The sequence below is a fragment of the Hyperolius riggenbachi genome, chromosome 4 (assembly GCF_040937935.1).
Source record: "Hyperolius riggenbachi isolate aHypRig1 chromosome 4, aHypRig1.pri, whole genome shotgun sequence".
Classification (NCBI taxonomy): Eukaryota; Metazoa; Chordata; class Amphibia; order Anura; family Hyperoliidae; genus Hyperolius; species Hyperolius riggenbachi.
In genome coordinates this window covers 363,192,802-363,211,891 of record NC_090649.1, presented here as the reverse complement: position 1 = coordinate 363,211,891, position 19,090 = coordinate 363,192,802, and the positions used below count along the sequence as shown (strand labels likewise).

Here is a 19,090-nt window from a genome sequence, read left to right as displayed (position 1 = left end):
CATGATGATTGTTTTGTACAGACCTTGAGATATGGCCGGATATTTCTTACACTTCATGCCTGTTGGTGGAAGTCACCTGTTTAACCCCTTAATTACTATGTAATTCAGCACCAGCATCTTTCAACAGAAAGACAGGTTTGACCTTCCTTCTTCAGGATAAAAAGCTGTGCGCTAAAACTGTACTTAAACTGTAAAGGCTGCACTTGTTCAGAAATTAATGTACTGTACAGGACAGCCTGGTGGTGTAGTGGATAGCTCTGTCACCTTGCAGCAATGGGTCCCAGCCAGGACAATATCTGCATGAAGTTTGTTTATTGTCAATGTGGGTTTCCTCCATTCACTCTGGTTTCCTCCCATATCACAAACACCTACTAGATAAGTTAATTGGCTTACCCTGAAAATTTTCCCTAGACTATGGTAGAAATTAGATTGTGATCCCCTCTGATACTGGGCATACACGGCTTGTTTTTGCCACTCAATTCTCCTGCTCGATCGTTTCGCTGCTCGATTCCGCAGTCAATTCTCTTATCTTCCGCTTGTTTTTCTTATCTTTTTCCATTGACTGCAATCCAGAGAATCGAGCGGTGAAACAATTGGGCGGGAGATCGGACATGTCGGAAATTATCTATCGAGTCATCTTAATGGCTCGAAAACGAGCCATGTATGCCCAGCATAAGGGACAGCTAGAGGAACTCCAGTGAAAATAATGTTTTAAAAAAGTGCATCATTTTTACAATAATTATGTATTAATGATTTAGTCAGTGTTTGCCCATTGTAAAACTTTTAAATCCCTGATTTACATTCTGACATTCATTACATGGTGACATTTTTACTGTTGGCAGGTGAGGTAGCTACTGCATGCTTTTTTGGCAGGTGATGTAGCTGCTGCATGCTTTTTTGGCAGTTGGAAACAGCTGTAAACAGCTTGTAACGGTCGGGTGACGGAGCTGTCACCACCGACCCGGGGTCCCACCTAGGGGGGCGTGCGGCTCCAACGGATAGTCTGATTCGAGCCGGGTCATACACTGGGGGTCACGTACAGGTTTGGGGGATCAGGCAGGTGGATGGTCTAATGCAAGCCGGGTCATACACAGGAGGTCAAGTTCAGGTTTGGGGGATCAGGCAGGTGGATGGTCTAATGCAAGCCGGGTCATACACAGGAGGTCAAGTTCAGGTTTGTCACAGTGACTAACTAGCACCCTCAGAGCTGCAGATGGACGTACAACACAGTGACTAGCTAGGAGCACTCAATAATAACAATAACTGAGGTACAATACAGAGCAGGCTGATACACAGCCTATTGCCAGCAAACACACGCTATAACCGGCGTGCAGCCGTGGACCGGAAGTGCCTATATACCCTCCGTCCGCGTCATTTCCGGGTCGCCTGCCGCTTGGACGCGTAAATAGTACGCGTGTACGTACGCGTCTGACGTACGTCCGTACGCGTCCGCCCCATGCGTCCTTTGGGGCGCATGCGTCCGTCCATCTTTCCTGGAGATGCGGCCGTGGAGCGCAACCCGAAAGTGCCTGGATCCCCGCGGCTGCGCGGGCCAGGCTGTCCCATTACACTACCCCCCCCCCCTGAGGAGTGACCTCTGGGCACTCTATTTTCGGTTTGTGGGGAAACTTAGTGTGAAACTCCCGGACCAACTCCCGGGCATGTACCTGGCGTGCCGGGACCCACCGTCGTTCCTCTGGCCCGTATCCCTTCCACTCGATTAAATATTGCAACGAGTTTCTAACTTTCCTTGAATCCAAAACTCTCTCCACCTCGAATTCAGTCTCTCCCTGTACAGTTACCGGAGGTGGGGGGGTGGCGGAGGTTCGGAAATCTTTCGCTGATTTAAGTAGTGAAACATGGAACGAATTTCCCACTTTTAATGAATCAAGTAACTTGACCCTGTAAGCGACGTTGTTAATTCGCTTTAAAATAGGAAATGGTCCAATGAACTGTGGACCCAACTTAGGTGTTGGTTGTTTCAATGGAATGTTCTTTGTTGACACCCACACTAGATCCCCTGGACTGAACACTGGTTCCAGAGACCTAAACCTGTCCGAGAAGTGTTTCTGCTTCCTAGTGGCCCTTTCCAAGTTCTCCCGGACTTTGCCCCATACCTCAGCCATGTGACTCACCCAGTCCTCCACCATAGGAGAATCGGAAGGCGGTCCCGACAAGGGAGAGAATTTTGGATTCGTACCCATGACCACCTGGAATGGCGACATGCCCGTAGATGAACTCACCGCGTTGTTTATGGCGAATTCTGCAAATGGTAAGTAGGACGCCCATTCCCCTTGATTACTAGCCACATAACACCGTAGGTACTGTTCCAAGTTCTGGTTTACTCTCTCAGTCTGGCCATTCGTCTCGGGGTGGAACCCAGAGGAAAAAGACAGTGTGATACCCAAGCGAGAACAAAACGAACGCCAGAACTGAGAGACAAACTGGACCCTCCGATCTGACACAATTCTCTCCGGAGCCCCATGGAGACGAAAGATGTTAGAAATAAACAGATCAGCCAGTTCTTTAGCAGAAGGTAATTTATTCAAGGGAATGAAGTGGGACATCTTACTAAAGCGGTCAACCACGACCCAGATGACCGTGCACCCTTTGGAGACAGGTAAATCTACCACAAAATCCATGGATATGTCCGTCCAGGGCTGGGAAGGGATTGGGAGTGACTGGAGATACCCGCTTGGGGCCGTGCGGGACACTTTACTGCGGGCACAAACGGGACAAGAACCAACGTAAGCCTTCACATCTCGTGATAGGGAGGGCCACCACACCCAGCGGGCTAGGAGTTCATGGGTTTTTGCTTTTCCTGGATGACCCACAGTTTTACTGTCGTGGAACTGTTGCAGGACCTTGAACCTCCACTGAGGTGGCACGTAGATGCAATCAGCAGGCTTCCCCGGAGGAGCATCACCTTGAAGAGAAGACAGAAGGCACATGAGATCTTCCTCAAGGAAGGGGTTAGTTGCAGCAGCTGAAATACAATGTGCAGGCACTATCGATTCGGGGATCTGATTTTCAGGGGCTTCCGGGCTGAAACATCGTGACAAGGCATCCGCCTTCACGTTCTTCGAGCCTAGTTTGTATGTGATGGTAAATCTGAATCTGGAAAAGAATAACGCCCACCGGGCCTGCCTTGGGCTTAATCTTTTCGCCGACTCGATGTACTCCAGATTTTTGTGATCTGTGTACACCGTAACTGGGTATGCTGACCCCTCTAGCCACTGCCTCCATTCCTCCAGAGCCCATTTTACCCCTAACAACTCTCGATTCCCGATGTCGTAATTCCGCTCAGCGGAAGAGAATTTCCTTGAGAGGAAAGCACAGGGATGCAACTCCTCGGGAGTACCTGCATATTGCGAGAGGACCGCACCTACACCAAGCTCGGAAGCGTCCACTTCAACAATAAAGGCTCGAGTAATGTCTGGGTGTACCAGGACAGGAGCAGAGCAAAAGGCCTCCTTCAAGGTCTTGAAGGCAAGTTGGGCCTGAGGAGTCCATCGGGTGGGATCGGCCCCTTTCTTGGTTAAATCCGTTAGGGGCGCCACTTTGAGGGAGAACCCTCGAATAAACCTCCTATAAAAGTTGGTGAACCCCAGGAACCTTTGTAGGCCCTTCAAAGTGCCCGGTTGTGGCCAGTTGATGACCGCCGAAACCTTTGCCGGGTCCATGGTTAGGCCCGAACTGGAGATGATATACCCCAGGAATGGTATTTGAGATACCTCAAAGGCACATTTCTCGAGCTTGGCGTACAACCAGTTCTCTCTCAGTTTCTGCAGGACGGCTCGAACATGATCCCGGTGCTCTGCGAGAGTTGGGGAGTAAATCAGAATGTCATCCAGGTAAACTATGACAAACCTCCCCAGAAAATCCCGAAAGACGTCGTTCACAAACTCCTGGAAGACTGCAGGAGCATTACAAAGGCCGAAGGGCATCACCAAATACTCGTAATGTCCATCATGAGTATTAAATGCAGTCTTCCATTCGTCGCCCTGGCAGATACGGATGAGGTTGTAGGCCCCCCTCAGATCCAACTTGGAGAACACCTGTGCCCCCGAGACTTGTGCAAATAGATCGTCTATTAGGGGTAGCGGATAACGGTTTTTCACCGTTATCTGGTTCAGTCCCCTGTAATCAATGCAGGGTCGGAGACCCCCGTCCTTCTTCTCTACAAAAAAGAAGCCCGCCCCGGCCGCAGAAGTAGATGGCCGGAGGAACCCCTTTTCCAAATTCTCCTGGATGTATTCCCTCATGGCCACCCTCTCTGGGCCTGTCAAGCTATACAGATGCCTCCGCGGAGGCATAGTTCCAGGTAATAGATCGATCGGGCAGTCATACGGCCGGTGCGGGGGTAACTCATCTGCGGCCCGCGGGGAGAACACATCCGCAAACTGTCGATAGGCTTCCGGCACCTGCTGCAGATTCAGTTGTGTACTGAGCAGGGGCAGAGCCGTTAGACAGTTCTTGTGACAGGAGTCAGACCATCTGACTAGCTGCCCCGATCGCCAATCCAGAGTGGGATTGTGCTGTCTTAACCAGGGTAATCCTAGCACCAACGGGGTAGAGGGCATCTTCAATAAGAAGAAAGTGATCTTCTCTGCATGCAGAACCCCTACGTTTAAATGCAGCTCGGGAGTTACCGCTACCGGTGTCACCAGTTGCAAGGGAGAGTCATCGATGGCGGTAACCTGTATGGGTCTAGTCAAGGGCAAGGACGGAATGTTCAACCTCCTGGCCAAGTCTACAACCAAGAAATTCCCTGCAGCCCCGCTATCCACAAAGGCTTGCCCCGCGACCTCTTTGCCCTGCCAAACCAGAGAGAACGGTAGTAGAAACCGTGGTTCTTTTGGAGGAATTACCTGCCCGCCTAGATGAACTTCCTCAGATCCACCTAGGCTTTGAAGTTTCCCGACTTCTTCTCCGGACAGGTTCGGACCATGTGGCCCGCTCCTCCGCAGTAGAGGCAAAGACCCTGGGTCCGTCTCCGGGATCTTTCCGCAGGGGAGAGCTTGGAGGAACCGATCTGCATGGGTTCCTCAGCGTCTCCAGGAGGAGTCGCTGTTTCCACCGGCACAGGAGCCGCAGCAGCAGCTCCACTGCGTTCCAGTCGTCTTTGACCTAACCGCCGGTCCACCCTAATGGTGAGGGTAATGGCCTCATCCAGTGTGGCGGGAGGCGGGTAATTAATCAGGTGGTCCTTCACTGTTTCCGTCAACCCATGTATGAACTGGTCTAACAGGGCGGGGTCATTCCACTGGGAGACCACGGACCATCTCCTAAATTCTGAGGCATAGATCTCCGCAGTGTTTTTTCCTTGCCGGAGACCTCGGAGTTTGTGTGCAGCGGTGGTAGTGACATCTGGGTCAGAGTAGAGGATGCTCATGGCCTGGAAGAACTCCTCCACCGAGGTGAGGGCTGGATGCCCCTGAGGGAGGCTGAACGCCCATGCCTGCGGATCCCCCTGTAGCAGGGAGATCACCAAAGCTACCCTTTGCGCCTCAGACCCTGTGGCTCTGGGCCTCACATAGAAGTACATGCGGCAGGAGTTCATAAAGTTGTTGAAGGAACCCCGATCTCCAGAGAATTTCTCAGGAAGGGGAAGCTTGGGCTCCTGGGAGCGCTCCTCATGAGGATGCTCTACCGGTGCGGGAGCAACTGGTTCGACCCGCGGAGCGACAGGTGCATGCCCTTCCATGTCAATGGCCATATCAAGAGGAGTGGCCGCAGCTTGCGCTTGTATTGCGGCCTGTGCGGCTGCTTGGGCTTGTGCCTGGGCTTGGGCAGCAGCCTGCGCCTGGACTATCGGGGTAACCATGTCGGCTAGGCCCTTGATCGCGTCGGCCAACTGGTCTATCTGCCGTTGCATATCCTCTATGTTATGGATAAGTAATGTTGGGCCGGTTATAATGTAACGGTCGGGTGACGGAGCTGTCACCACCGACCCGGGGTCCCACCTAGGGGGCGTGCGGCTCCAACGGATAGTCTGATTCGAGCCGGGTCATACACTGCCCCCAGTGTACAGGTTTGGGGGATCAGGCAGGTGGATGGTCTAATGCAAGCCGGGTCATACACAGGAGGTCAAGTTCAGGTTTGGGGGATCAGGCAGGTGGATGGTCTAATGCAAGCCGGGTCATACACAGGAGGTCAAGTTCAGGTTTGTCACAGTGACTAACTAGCACCCTCAGAGCTGCAGATGGACGTACAACACAGTGACTTGCTAGGAGCACTCAATAATAACAATAACTGAGGTACAATACAGAGCAGGCTGATACACAGCCTATTGCCAGCAAACACACGCTATAACCGGCGTGCAGCCGCGGACCGGAAGTGCCTATATACCCTCCGTCCGCGTCATTTCCGGGTCGCCTGCCGCTTGGACGCGTAAATAGTACGCGTGTACGTACGCGTCTGACGTACGTCCGTACGCGTCCGCCCCATGCGTCCTTTGGGACGCATGCGTCCGTCCATCTTTCCTGGAGATGCGGCCGAGGAGCGCAACCCGGAAGTGCCTGGATCCCCGCGGCTGCGCGGGCCAGGCTGTCCCATTACACAGCTATTTCCCACAATGCAACAAGGTTCACAGACAGGAAACTGCCAGGAGTACTACGATCCTCAGAGTTTCTTGTGGGAGGGGTTTCACCACAATATCAGTCATACAGCGCCCCCTGATGGTCTGTTTTTGAAAAGGAATAGATTTCTCATGTAAAAGGGGGTATCAGCTACTGATTGGGATGAAGTTCAATTCTTGGTCTTTAAGTGACAAGACTATGTACTTTATGCAGGCTGCAGAAGATGTCAGCACTATATAAATACTAAATACAGTTAAGTGACAAGACTGTGTACTATGTACAGCAATGCGGAAGATGTTAGCGCTACATACAGTAAATACTCCATAATACTACGCATACCCTAGTAAAAATAAGGTAGTTCTGGACTTCTTCCTCGGGCATTCAAGTGTAATAACAGTATCACCTCAGCTGATAAACAGGGATATATACAGCGGCCTCTGACCCATGACGTGCAAGGGATTAGCCCGGCGAATCTACTAAGCCCCACCGATGGCCAATTCTATGGGTCAGCCACTACGCCCGCCCCCCGCATAGCAGCACAGTGCATCGTCAGCTTAGTGATGTCGCCAAGGGAATTGAATCCTGATCCCTGACAGGCTTCATCAAAAACATGTGTTCATGCACCTTAAAGTGGATCCGAGATGAAAAACTAACTATAACAAGTAACTTGTCTATATATCTTATGTACAGTTTAAACGGTTTAAACAGTAAATCTGTCTGCATACTGCTTTAATAGAATATGATTATTTCTTCCTGTGATACAATGACAGCAGCCATGTTGTTTGTTAACATTACACAGAGGCAGGCGTATCTGCACCATCAGCACTCAGACTGAAAAAAACCTAATCCTCCCTCCTCCTCCCTCCTCCCCTCTGCCTCTGAAATCTCTGGCTAGTAATACCTCCCCCTCCTCCTGCCCAGACTGAGCTCCCATGAGCCCTTGCTACTGCCAAGGCTCTCTGAAAACTGTGGGTGGGGCTTATTTAGTTTATAGGGAATTTGAGTATTAAAACAAAAACAAAAAAAAGTATTTAGCTTGAGGAATGCCCTATAAACTATAGGAAAGGAACACAATTATGCAATGAGTAAAAGTTCATCTCGGATCCACTTTAAAGAACATTTTCTCTGTTGCTTCTTTTTTAAATGACCCTCAGCATGAGATACGGTGACCATACGCCCCGCTTTACCTGGGATGCTTCCCGCCTTCGGGGGGCGCTGTCCCAGGCTGCATGAGGTCCCGGGAAACGTCCCGCTTTTAGCAGCGGGACGTCCCGGCCTCGGGACTCTGGCCACCGTATTGAATGAACTAGCCGCAGCGTCTCATAGACGCTGCGCTAGTTCATTCCCCGCAGCCCTGCTCCAGCAGCCTGCATTGTCCTCCAGCAGGCAGAGCAGGGCTACGGGAAGATGGCGTCCGGAGGCAGAGCCCTGTACTGGAGACTATTTGTGTCTCCAGTACAGGGCTCCGCCTCCAGACGCCATCTTGCCGTAGCCCTGCTCTGCCTGTGAGAGCGGGAGATTGGAGGAGGATTGTCCGGGGGAGCTGCACACACACCAGAGGCCGGCTGCGTGAGGGGACTTCTTCAGGTGAGTAAATGCTTTTTTTTCCAGGTGAAATGTGCCCACATTGGGCTCTATTCTCAAAGAGCCAAATTTTCCGCAAAATTTTACCGCTATATTCCCGCCAGCGGTAAACTCCGCATTTTTTCCACATTCACTAATATTTTCCGCATGTTTTCCGCATGCGGGAAAAAAGATGCGGAAACAGCCATTATTCATGCGGGAATCATGCGGTAAAAAGGTCGCATGAAAAAGTGTTTAAAAAAAAAAGTTTAAGTCCAGCAAGCACAGCCCTTAGGGCTCGTTTCCACTATCGCGAATCTGCATGCGTCCAGCGCATGCAGATTCGCACATGTAATGCAAGTGGATGGGCCTGTTTCCACTGTAGCGTTGTTGAGGTGCGTTTTTTTCAGCGGTGAAAAAACGCACAAAAGAGCCAACGAATTCGCCTGAGAGTGGAATGCATGCGAATCGCCGCTAATGTATTTAATAGGAAATTCGCATGCTGTTTTGGTATGCGAATTTTCATGCGAATTCGCATGCGAATTCGCATGAAATCAATGGAAAAGCACACCGGCATTGCCATGGTTAAATTCGCATGCATCATCATCCGTGCGAATTCGCATGCGAATTCGCACGAAAATTCGCATGCACACGCATGCAAAATTCGCATCTGCATGCGAATTTTGCCGCAGCGATTTCGCAACGCAATAGTGGAAACGAGCCCTGAAGCCTCCACACTTCATTAAAGTCAATGGGATGCGGAATATATCACCTACTACTTGTAGGTGATAAAAAATCGGTAATTAACGACGAAATGATGCGCCTGAACATTTTTGAGAATTGATCTTTTATTGCGGAAAATACCGACTTTTGCGGAAATTTTTCCGCATGAATCCCGCACTTTTACCACACTTTTTCCGCATGCGGAAAAAACATGCGGAACATTTTGAGAATTCCAACTTGACGGTATTTTGGGTGCAAACTTCCCGCATGTACTTTACCGCATGCGGGAAGTCTTTGAGAATAGAGCCCATTGAGTTTATTTTGTGCTGACATGTTTGCCCCCATTGCGTATATTTTGTACTGACATGTTTGCCCCCATTGAGTTTATTTAGTGCTGAAATGTTGCCCGCAATGCGTTCATTTTGTGCTGACATGTTTGCCCCCATTGTGTTTATTTTGTGCTGAAATGTTGCAGGCAATGCATTTATTTTGTGCTGAAATGTTGCCCGCAATGCGTTTATTTTGTACTGACATGTTTGCCCCCATTGCGTTTATTTTGTGCTGACATGTTGCCCGCAATACGTTTATTTTGTGCTGACATGTTGCCCGCAATACGTTTATTTTGTGCTGACATTGCGTTTATTTTGTGGTGTCTGGAGTAACTGTTGCTGCATTTATTATTTAATGGTCATAGTTGGCTATGTTTGTTGCTTTGGGGTTACGGTATACTATTAAATAGCATCACACAGTTTCTGCACACCCATGATGCGAATCCTCGTTTGACAACATCATGGCGTAAACACTGCTTTCTAATGCCTCGCTGTTACATCATTATGTTAGCTCCGCCCATAGAATGTCATGGCCACGCCGATGTTTCGGCGCGCCACGGCCACCACATTTTTCGGCGCACAGAGAAAGAGATACCTTATGAACCACTTGCAAGAACTAGCTACTTTCAAAGCTAGACCTGCGATAAATGTTGTCCATCAATTGTTTCTCTGCCAAGGAGTCAGGGCTCCTCTAGGCAGTGCAGTTTCTAGGCTAAAATGCACCCAGGGCGAGGGTGTAAAAATTGCGCCCCCCCCCCAGCAAGGTATAGGCGCCCGCAGTATAGGTTACCCAGGTCTAGTTGCACTCAGTATAGATTCCCCCAGAATAGGTACCCCAGTATAGGTAGCCAGCTATAGGTCCCCCCAGTATAGGTAGCCAGGCATAGGTAAGCCAGTATAGTTGCCTCCGGTATAGGTTAGTATAGGTAGCCAGTATAGTTGCCCCCAGTATAGGTTAGATAGGCAGGCGTCCCTGGTATAAGTTAGATAGGTAGGTTAGGTGCCCCCAGTACAGGTTAGCTAGGTGGGTGCCTCTAATATAGGTAGCCAGAATAGTTGTCCACAGCATAGGTTAGATAGGTAGATGCCCCCAGTATAGGTTAGTTAGGTAGGTGCCTCCAATATAGGTAGCCAGTATAGTTGTCACCTGTATAGGCTAGCTAGGTAGGTAGGTGCCCCTAATACAGGTTAGATAAATGTATGCTCCCACTATAGGTTAGATAGGTAGCTGCCCCCCAGTATAGGTTAGATAGGTAGCTGCCCCCCAGTATAGGTTAGATAGGTAGGTGCCCCCCTGTATAGGTTAGATTAGGTAGCTGCCCCCTCAGTATAGGTTAGATTAGGTAGCTGCCCCCCAGGTTAGATAGGTAGCTGCCCCCCAGTATAGGTTAGATAGGTAGGTGTCCCCAGTATAGGTTATATAGGTAGCTGCCCCCAGTATAGGTTAGATAGCTGCCCCCCAGTATAGGTTAGATAGCTGCCCCCCAGTATAGGTTAGATTAGGTAGCTGCCCCCCAGTATAAGTTAGATTAGGTAGGTGCCTCCCCAGTATAGGTTACATTAGGTAGGTGCCCCCCAGTATAGGTTAGATTAGGTAGGTGCTCCCCAGTATAAGTTAGATTAGGTAGCTGCCCCTCAGTATAGGTTAGATAGGTAGGTGTCCCCCAGGATAGGTTAGATAGGTAGCTGCCCCAGTATAGGCTAGATTAGGTAGCTGCCCCCCAGTATAGGTTATATTAGGTAGGTGCCCCCCAGTATAGGTTCGATAGGTAGGTGCCCCCCAGGATAGGTTAGATAGGTAGCTGCCCCAGTATAGGTTAGATTAGGTAGCTGCCCCCTCAGTATAGGTTAGATTAGGTAGCTGCCCCCTCAGTATAGGTTAGATTTGGTAGCTGCCCCCTCAGTATAGGTTAGATTAGGTAGGTGCCCCCCAGTATAGGTTTGATAGGTAGGTGCCCCCCATGATAGGTTAGATAGGTAGCTGCCCCAATATAGGTTAGGTAGGTGCCCCCCATGATGGAGGGGGGAGCCGCAGCCGCGGGGAGGGCAGCCCAACCTCTCCCTCCCTTCCACTCCCAGGGCCGCCCTCCGTGCGATCTCCCCTCGGACTGCAGAGTAATGCAGCAGGGAAGCGCTATAGAAAACTACTCACCTCCCTGGTTCCAATCGCTGCTCTCTCGCCGCCAGTCTCCTTTCTCTGCATAGACGCTGATACACACACACGCTGCTTCCTGTTTAGCCGGAAGCAGCGTGTGTGTGTATCAGCGTCTATGGAGAGATGAGACTGGCGGCGAGAGAGTGAAGAAAAACCCACCCGGCCGAGCGCCACAAAACAATCAAACGCCAGGGTGATTAAAAGAAAAAAATAGCTTCAGATTCTCTTTAAAATCTATAACAAGAAACAAAAAGGAAAACATTCGTGCACACACCTTTTTTGAATGTAATTCTGCAAAGTTTCTTGAGCTAGCTTGCAAAATAAATGTTTTACTGTCTGGGAAGAGTAGAATGTTTTGCTAATTAACATGTTTTCTACAGGATGGGGGGGGGGGGGGGGGGCTTTTTCTATTACTATTTTAGGAAAGAAGCCAAGCTGCCATAAGTCTTATCTATACTGTCCAGGGCTGCCTAGTAAATGGAGATGACCAGAATACAGATAAACACACTCAAATTAAAAATCTTCACAGAGCATTCCCTTCAAGCAAATACTTTTCTCTGTCATTTCATTCAGGTTACAAAACCTTTACAATAAGCAAAAAGGAAAGGACAAAGCATTTGAAAGAAAAGGGAATCCAATTATCATAACAATATTTGTTCGCCCCATGTTTCCCTAGGCTGTTCAGTTTATTTTGTAAATAGATCTCACCATTTGCCACCTAATCCCACCCACCCAGACCAGAGCTACAGGTAAACCAATTAGCACATGGATGAGATGGACCCTTTGTGTGATTAGATATAAAACTACCTGAAGACTTCAGATGGCAGTCAGATGTGCAGACACCACACCACTTTTGAAAGAACCTTTCTTTTGTTAAATGCCTTCATGAATAGCAATGTGCACATGTACTGTATCACTGTATCGCCCAAATGTATATGTTCATTGTAATGGAGAAATGAATGGGGAGACAGGATTCTTGCCTAGCATTAGGTGAAAAAACAGAACAATCAGATGGAAAAATCTAATCTAACCCATCATTGTGCTACACTGCTGAGACACTCAGGGGATGTTGGGACTTGAGAGGCCATATAAACCTATCATCTTTTACAAATCTGTCTGTAAACAATCACACAGAGCAATGATCCTTTTATGCCTGGTACACACCATGCAATTTCTCATCAGTTAGATCGGCCCATAGATCATTTTCAACAGATCCGATCGGAAATTCCGATAGTTTTTCTGGTTGATTTTCTGATCACTTCTATGCAAATTGATCAGAAAAACAATCGGAAATCAGATCGGACCTGTCAGAAATGATCTATTCGACCCATCTATCTGACGGGAAATTGCATGGTGTGTACCAGGCTTAAAAGGCTTCAGCACATGCTAGAATTGATTTAAGTCAGCTGAGGTGGTCTTTATGCCGATATCCGTCGTGTACAGCGGTCCCTTGGCCATTGATCAACAAGCAGATCAATTTGGCTGAGTGACGGCCAAGAGCTTTGTTCTACCCACTCACCCTGCCGCCGCATGCCACATCTACGCTGCTCTGTCAGCCCTCTGCTCCAACCCCCCCCCCCCCCCCCACACACACACACACACACCATTCAATAGGGTGCATTGTTGGCCTGCATGCTAGCTACAAAGCCCATATAGCCTTGGCCCAGCGATGTCACCCAAATGATTGGGCCTTAAAGGACCACAATTGTGAAAAAAATTAGGCAGTTAAAATCTGACAGAACTGACAGGTTTTGGGCCGGTCCATCTTCTCATGGGGGATTCTCGGGTCTTCTTTGTTTTAACAGCATTTCATGAACAGCAGTTGCAAAGTCTAACTGACAAAATAGTGTGCAAGTGAGTAGGGAGGCTGGCTGGTATCTTACTATTTTGGCAGTTAAACTGCTGTTCAGGAAATGCTGTTGAAAACAAAGAGAACCCTGAGAATCCCCCATGAGGAGATGGACTGGCCCAAAACCTGTCAGTTCTGTCAGATTTTAGAGAGGAACTGCAGTGAAAATAATGTAATAAAAAAGTGCTTAATTTTTACAATAATTATGTATAAATGATTTTGCCAGTGTTTTCCCATTGTAAAATATTTCCTCTCCCTGATTTACATTCTGGCATTTACCACATGGTGACATTTTTACTGCTGGCGGGTGATGTCAGTGGAAGGAGATGCTGCTTGTTTTTTTTTTTTTTGGCAGTTGGACCCAGTTGTAAACAACTGTTATTTCCCGCAATGCAATGAGGTTCACAGACAGGAAACTGTCAGGACCATGGTTCTGACATCCCACTGTGGGAAGGGTTTCACCACAATACCAGCCATGCAAAGCCCCTGATGATCAGTTTGTGAAAAGGAAAAGATTTCTTTTAGAAAAGGGGGTATCAGCTACTGATTGGGATGAAGTTCAATTCTTGGTCACGGTTTCCTTTTTAACTGCCTACTTTTTTCGTGATAGTGGTCCTTTAAGGACTAGTGATTAGTTCTGTTGCAATACAGAGGGGATTGCTGGATTGCTGACTGTGTAGCTATTGGAGGCTGCTGTACACACACTGGATTATTGGCAGAGGTAGTCGTAAGTAGCTTCCTCAGCCGACGTTAATCTAGTGTGTGTGTCTTAAAGTGTACCAGAGACCAATAAAAAAAAAGTTTTATACAAACCTGGGGCTTCCTCCAGCCCCATGCACACACCCGCTGGAGAGATACGAAGAGGGTACACTTCTCTTGCACAAACTGGCCATGGCTGGCAGAACTAATGGGACCCGATGCCACAGCTGCAGGCTCAGAGGACTGCTGCATTGGAGTGATCCGTGCGCATGGGGCTGGAGGAAGCCCCAGGTATGTATAAAACTTTTTTTTTTATTGGTCTCTGGTTTCCTTTAAAGTGTACTAGAGCAGAGTTTTATACAAAGTTATAAAGTTTATAAATAAAGTTTTATACATACCTCTCTGGCGGAGAGGTACGTACAGGGCGCACTTCTTTTGCGCAGACTGGCCGCGACTGGTTGAAGTTACGGGACCCGGTACCGAACAGGGAGAAGACTGAGGATGGCGGCATGGGAGCGATCTGTGTGCATGGGGCTGGAGGAAGCTGCAGGTATGTATAGAACTTTTATATTTGCTCAGCTCTGGTTTCCTTAAAGTCAGCAGATAATTTAAAGTAGATTTCTAGAATTCTCAAAATGTCCCTATATATTTTATTTATTATTATTATTATTATTATTATTATTATTATTATTACAGATTTATATAGCGCCAGCTTCTTCCATGGCAAATTGCCATTATAATATTGTTTCTTAATTTTGTTGACCAAGTCCTGGCCTTATGTGACAATTGAAGCTTAGGTCCTTCTCATGCAGACCACCAGGCAAGGACCTGCACCCTAGTGATCTGGTCTACCCCTTCTACTAATCAACTAGGACTTTTTCATCCAGACCACCAAGCAAGGCCCTGCTACTAATCAGCTTGGTCCTTTTCATCCAGAATCATAATGATCTACGCCATACCCCCTTCTACTTATCAGCTGGGTCCTTTTCATTCAGAACAAATAGCAAGTGCATTATAGTGATCTGTGCCCTTTCCCCATGTTCAATTAGCTAGGTCCTCTTCATCCAGACCATCAGGAAAAAGCCCTGCACCATGGCCATGCTGCTTTACACTACTTATCTAAGTTTTCCCACTTTCACATCTTGTAAGTATTTGTATGTATTTAGAGAGTAGTTTAGTCTGTTTAATTCCCCCTCATTTATGTCTAATCACAAGTTGTAATTTGATCTCTCCCCGTGTCACATGACTGCCATGGCAGAGATGGTAGATAAGCTCATTTCAAAGCACAGTCTGTTAACAATATGTCTGCTTCCATGACAAGACAAGACAAGACAAATAACATTTATATTGCGCTTTTCTCCTTGCGGACTCAAAGCGCCAGAGCAGAGCAGCAGCCACTAGGGCGCGCTCTATTGGCAGTAGCAGTGTAAGGGAGACTTGCCAAAAGTCTCCTACTGAATTAGTGCTGGCTTACTGAACAGGCAGAGCCGAGATTCGAACCCTGGTCTCCTGCGTCAGAGGCAGAGCCCTTAACCATGAATCAGTAAGTAGAAACAGTGCAGATTTATTTTAGGATTTGTATCAGATATAGCAAATTAATGTTATTATGCTGTTGCATATCTTTTAGAGCAGAGAGAAAGTTCTGAGTTCAGGTCCGCTCTAAGCCTTCTTACTTAGGCAGCCACAGGAGGACAGTGCTCTCCTGCCTCCTGACTGTGGTTGTGAGTGCCAGCTATGCCTTTCCTACCAAAAGGCCTTGCTCCTTCTTCATTAGACCCCGAGATTAGGAAAAAACATGTGACCATGCTGTAAATTATTAAATTACTTGCATTTTTATTGTAATTCTGAGCACTACTGGGATGGGGATGTCAAAAGATCTATAATAAAAGTTGATGCTAAATAGGGGCTTTAAATAAGCAGTCTGTGTAGCCCGCTACACACCATGCAATTTCCCGTCAGAATGACAGGTCGAAACAATAGCTTCCGACAGGTCCAATCAGGTTCTGACCAATTTTCAGATAGCAAAACACAGGGTAGTGCAAAAGCCCCCTAAAGCAGTAGTAGGGAGGCACAGTGGGAAATATCAACATCGGTTCTTGCATGTTTATGGACATTTGGTGACACCTGTACATTCTGTGGAAAGATGCCCTAAATGATCATGAATGATAGTTTTGGGTTGACTTAAGGCGCATACACACGCCATACCGCCGGCAACGATGGGTCCGTCAGACCCTCCCACTGGGCAGACGTTCAGCCGACAGTAGCATGTGTGTACACACTGTTGGCAGACTGATAAGGTTGTTTCTGAACAATCCGCTCAGCGGATCATTCAGAAACACGCGTACACACGTGCTACTGTCGGCTGAACGTCCGCCCAGTGGGAGGGTCTGACGGACCCGTCGTTGCTGGCGGTATGGCGTGTGTACGCGCCTTGAAGCTGGAGATGTGTTAGCAGCCAGTCTTTCTTTGCCTAGACATGGGCACACTAAGTGTATTTCATGCTATGTCCATACCTCACAACTTTATGAGATAAGTAAAACAGGTAAACTTTTAAGACACGCCCCTGCTAGACCTAACCATGCCCCCACCACATCCCTAGTTGCACATACCACAAAGAATTCATAACCAAAAGATGTAGTTTTATCATTCAAACCACACTTGTCTTTTATATCATTGTTAGTTTTCCCTCTATAAAAATAGAAATATATTAATTAATAGGCGGGCTGCAAGAAGGTCCAGGTAAGTATTGGATGGATAGTGAACTGGTTAAGGGCCCATTTACATTTGTCAGCCGCAAAAGCGTTACCATTTTGCGCAGGTGATTTTAACGCAATTAGCGCAGTAATATCACTGTACACTCTCGCGATTCCGAGAGATTGCAATTAGCACTTTTATAAGCACTGTATCGCAATACCTTAAGAATCGCGAGAAAATGCTGCAGGTAACATGTTTTGCTATTGCCGTTAATCATGAAACACCCACGATCGACGGCAATCGCAGCAGTGAGATCACTGCCATAAGGTTACAATTGTGCTAGCGCTTTGCGATTAGTGGGAATCACCCACTAATCGCTCTAGTGTGAATGGGCCCTAAGGGCTCTGCCTCAGACACAGGAGACCAGGGTTCAAATCTTGGCTCTTCCTGTTCAGTAAGCCAGCACCTATTCAGTGAGGAGACCTTGGGCAAGACCGCCAGGAGAAAAAGCCAAATATAAATGTACTGTGTCTTGTCTTAGTAACTGGCCACATTACCATTACCATTCAGTGAAGATTTCCTTTAAGAACACATTGAAAAGTACAACCCCCTCAATTGTTTTATGCTATAGGTCCAAATCCAGTGTTGCCTAATTTATCCATATTTCGCTATGTATAACACATGACTTGACTTATAGACTAATACAACTTACAAACAACCTTTTGTAATGGAACCTAAGTAGAGAACCGCCGGTATATACTACTTTCATAGATTTGTACATCAGTCCTGAAAGAGGGATATAGAAATTTAGTTCCCAAAGAGGGACTGTACCTCTGTACCTCTGAACAAGGGACATTTGGAAGCCCAGTAAATGGAGTGCCAATTGAAGATCTATGTTAGTAGCAGATGTACTAATAGTTATATTACTTGAATAAAATTTGGTTAATTATTTGCAAATTAAATTCTTAAACACATTTGCTAATTTAATGATCTTTCATGAAAGCAGACATTTAATTTTCATTAAAAAAATCTTACTTGGCAATGCTAAGTAACAATTATATTGTTTAATTAGACACATCCTGGCATGCCAGCAAACCTCTCATGTGTATGTAAGATTATCATAAACAGCTTGCATGTTTGTGTTCTCACTTGGCACAGCAGAACACCATAATATGGGAAGGAAATCTGTTTTCTTTTTCTCTATGCTCTTGAGAATGTTAAATAGTGTTCAGAGTAAGCCACTTGAAAAAAAGACCAATAGTATAAAAGGCAAGTTCAATTTACATTTGGTAAATCCCACAGGTTGAGGGAGAAAAGGAGATTCTTGTGGTATGTGAAAGAGAGTTCAAAAGATAAGGGGGTAGACTTTCATTTGCAAATGCTAATTCCCTGTTCTATGAAGTCATGTATTGGATGCAGAGATATGTGTGAGTCATGCTAAGCCACTCTCAGAAAGAACAATTTCAAGTCCTCTCCATGGGGTCTGGGGGTTGGCAGACAATGGCCAGGGTGGAGTTGGAGGAAGGGGGTGTGTAGTCCTGCACTCAGGCAGTTCACACTCAGGAAAGTTGTTAAAGGGGTGTGAAGGAAGCTTCCCTCTCATTTCACAGATCCCAGGAAGAAAAGCAGAGGGAACAGCACTTGGGATGTAACACATGTTCTTCCAACTAGTTGGGATTTTGTTATAATACTGCATGTTTGCGAGCAAGGCTCACAGGACATCTGCTGACTGCATCTGTAACTAGGAATTCCACTGATACAGCCAGTGCTAGACAGCGTACACTCTATAAGCTGCGGAGCTGCTCAGGGCTATTCGGATAAGAATCTCATCTACAAGAAAGTATGCTTGGCACAATAACACTAACCGGTAAGATGGCTGAATTGTATCTTAATCGATTTTCCTGGCTGATTCAATAGCTGATTGATAGCATCTATTGGGGATCTGCTGCTCCCAACATACTCGACCAATCAATTTCGGACAGTTTATTGATTGACGGGGTGATTGGTTATGTAAAGGTCCTAATTAACGGTACAATATTTCCGTCAGATGCGAGCATTCGATCAGATTTGCGGGATCATATTAGTAATCGGGTGTTAATTATCGATTGCTCCCATAAACGGGTGGATTAGGGCACTTTCTATCTTCAGAGATGATTGGGAAATCCAACATTCCGACTGACAAAATCCTGTATTCCAATTGACAATAGAATCATTTCACTGCGATTTTCTCCACATAATGTGTGGTTTTCTGTACAATTGGGTCATACAAATCTGATCGCATCTGAGGAAAATATTGTACTGTTAATAAGCACCTTTAAAAACCTCTGTCAAGCAGGAGAGGGGGGAGAAGCGAAATGAGATTGATGACCACACAGTCTTGCATTGCATCGAGTGGTACAACATTTATGGATCGATCGATTCTCGACTAGACAGCTGCTTATGTCTAATTAAAATCAACTGGAGGAGGTGGTGTAATCGATCATTACTGTCCATATGA

The 19,090-nt window shown here is 47.1% G+C and overlaps 1 protein-coding gene across 2 annotated transcripts in view; it reads left to right on the top strand.

The window, feature by feature from the left end:
* Positions 1-19,090, top strand: part of AKAP12 (A-kinase anchoring protein 12) — a 268,251-nt gene that overhangs the window by 197,155 nt on the left and 52,006 nt on the right. Inside the window, exon 1 of one of the 2 annotated variants that reach the window (XM_068231968.1) lies at positions 18,166-18,460. The exons of the other annotated variant lie outside the window; for it this stretch is intronic. Coding sequence (XP_068088069.1) covers positions 18,436-18,460 — 25 coding nt within the window. The 5' untranslated portion in view covers positions 18,166-18,435. Of the gene's footprint in view, positions 1-18,165; positions 18,461-19,090 lie in introns of those variants that run through there. 2 annotated transcript variants of the gene reach the window in all.